We start from the raw sequence: 889 nt of genomic DNA, 5'->3' as shown, positions 1-889 counted from the left end.
TTTTCACGTGCTTTCAGATGGAGCAGCATTTACTACGCAGAGCCGTAGTTCACTGACAAGCTAAGCAAACAGCTTTCATAATCGCAGAACGATTTCATAATCGCATGATTAAATTGTCTGCGATTATGAATGTGACTTTGCGTAGCTTGTCAGTGAAAGATGCGCATGACAATCGCATTCGATTAATCGTGCAGCCCTACTTCAAATGTAAATTTTTGGCCTGTATATTACTTATAAAGGCTCATATTTCCCCCTGAATTTTTTGTTTGTTTTTGCTAAAGAAGAGCGTTTTATTCCTTTTTTCAGGTTGTGGGTGCACCACATTCTTCATCACAGATTGCTAATCAATCTAATAGTTCAGACATGCAATTCAGCTTGAAGCCTGGAAACAGTGAGTCAAGGTGAGATGCTCAAACACCACATATTTATTTTTTATTATTTTTTTGCCTTGAATAGTAGACCAAGAATGAAGTACAAAACCTTATTTACAAAATAAATAATTGGTTAGCAGCCAGATGGTGCATCGCGACAGAGTCCTGCACGCAGGCCCACGGATACCCAAGGGTGAGCGGCTAATATTTGATGTAATGGGTGGAGTAATATTTGTTACGGGGCGGGTGTTGGTGAAACGGGTAACAGACACGGGCGGGTTGTTGGTCCAATAGCCAAGACTAATTTGACTCTATCCAGTACAAGCTGGTAGGCAGCTGCTTTCAAACGGTCCCATGCTTGTGTTCATGCTCTGTCTGAAGGCCGTTAAAGGTCCCGTGATGTAATTTACAGTATGCACAATTTTTTTTAAATAGATTGTTCACATGATGTAAGCAATAGTTTTATATTGTTTACACAATAGATGTTGTGTGCGCGCCCTCTCCTTTTTTTTTTTTTT

At 39.9% G+C, this 889-nt stretch overlaps 1 protein-coding gene across 4 annotated transcripts in view; it reads left to right on the top strand.

The window, feature by feature from the left end:
• The window catches only part of usp42 (ubiquitin specific peptidase 42), a 12,861-nt gene that overhangs the window by 6,264 nt on the left and 5,708 nt on the right, over nt 1-889 (top strand). For all 4 annotated transcript variants that reach the window (XM_016461355.1, XM_016461356.1, XM_016461357.1 and 1 more), the window contains exon 14: nt 307-401. In XM_016461355.1, coding sequence (XP_016316841.1) covers nt 307-401 — 95 coding nt within the window. The remainder of the gene's footprint in view (nt 1-306; nt 402-889) is intronic.

This window comes from Sinocyclocheilus anshuiensis, unplaced genomic scaffold (genome assembly GCF_001515605.1).
Source record: "Sinocyclocheilus anshuiensis isolate Anshui unplaced genomic scaffold, SAMN03320099.WGS_v1.1 scaffold220, whole genome shotgun sequence".
Taxonomy (NCBI): domain Eukaryota; kingdom Metazoa; phylum Chordata; class Actinopteri; order Cypriniformes; family Cyprinidae; genus Sinocyclocheilus; species Sinocyclocheilus anshuiensis.
This window is presented reverse-complemented; position numbering and strand designations above follow the sequence as displayed.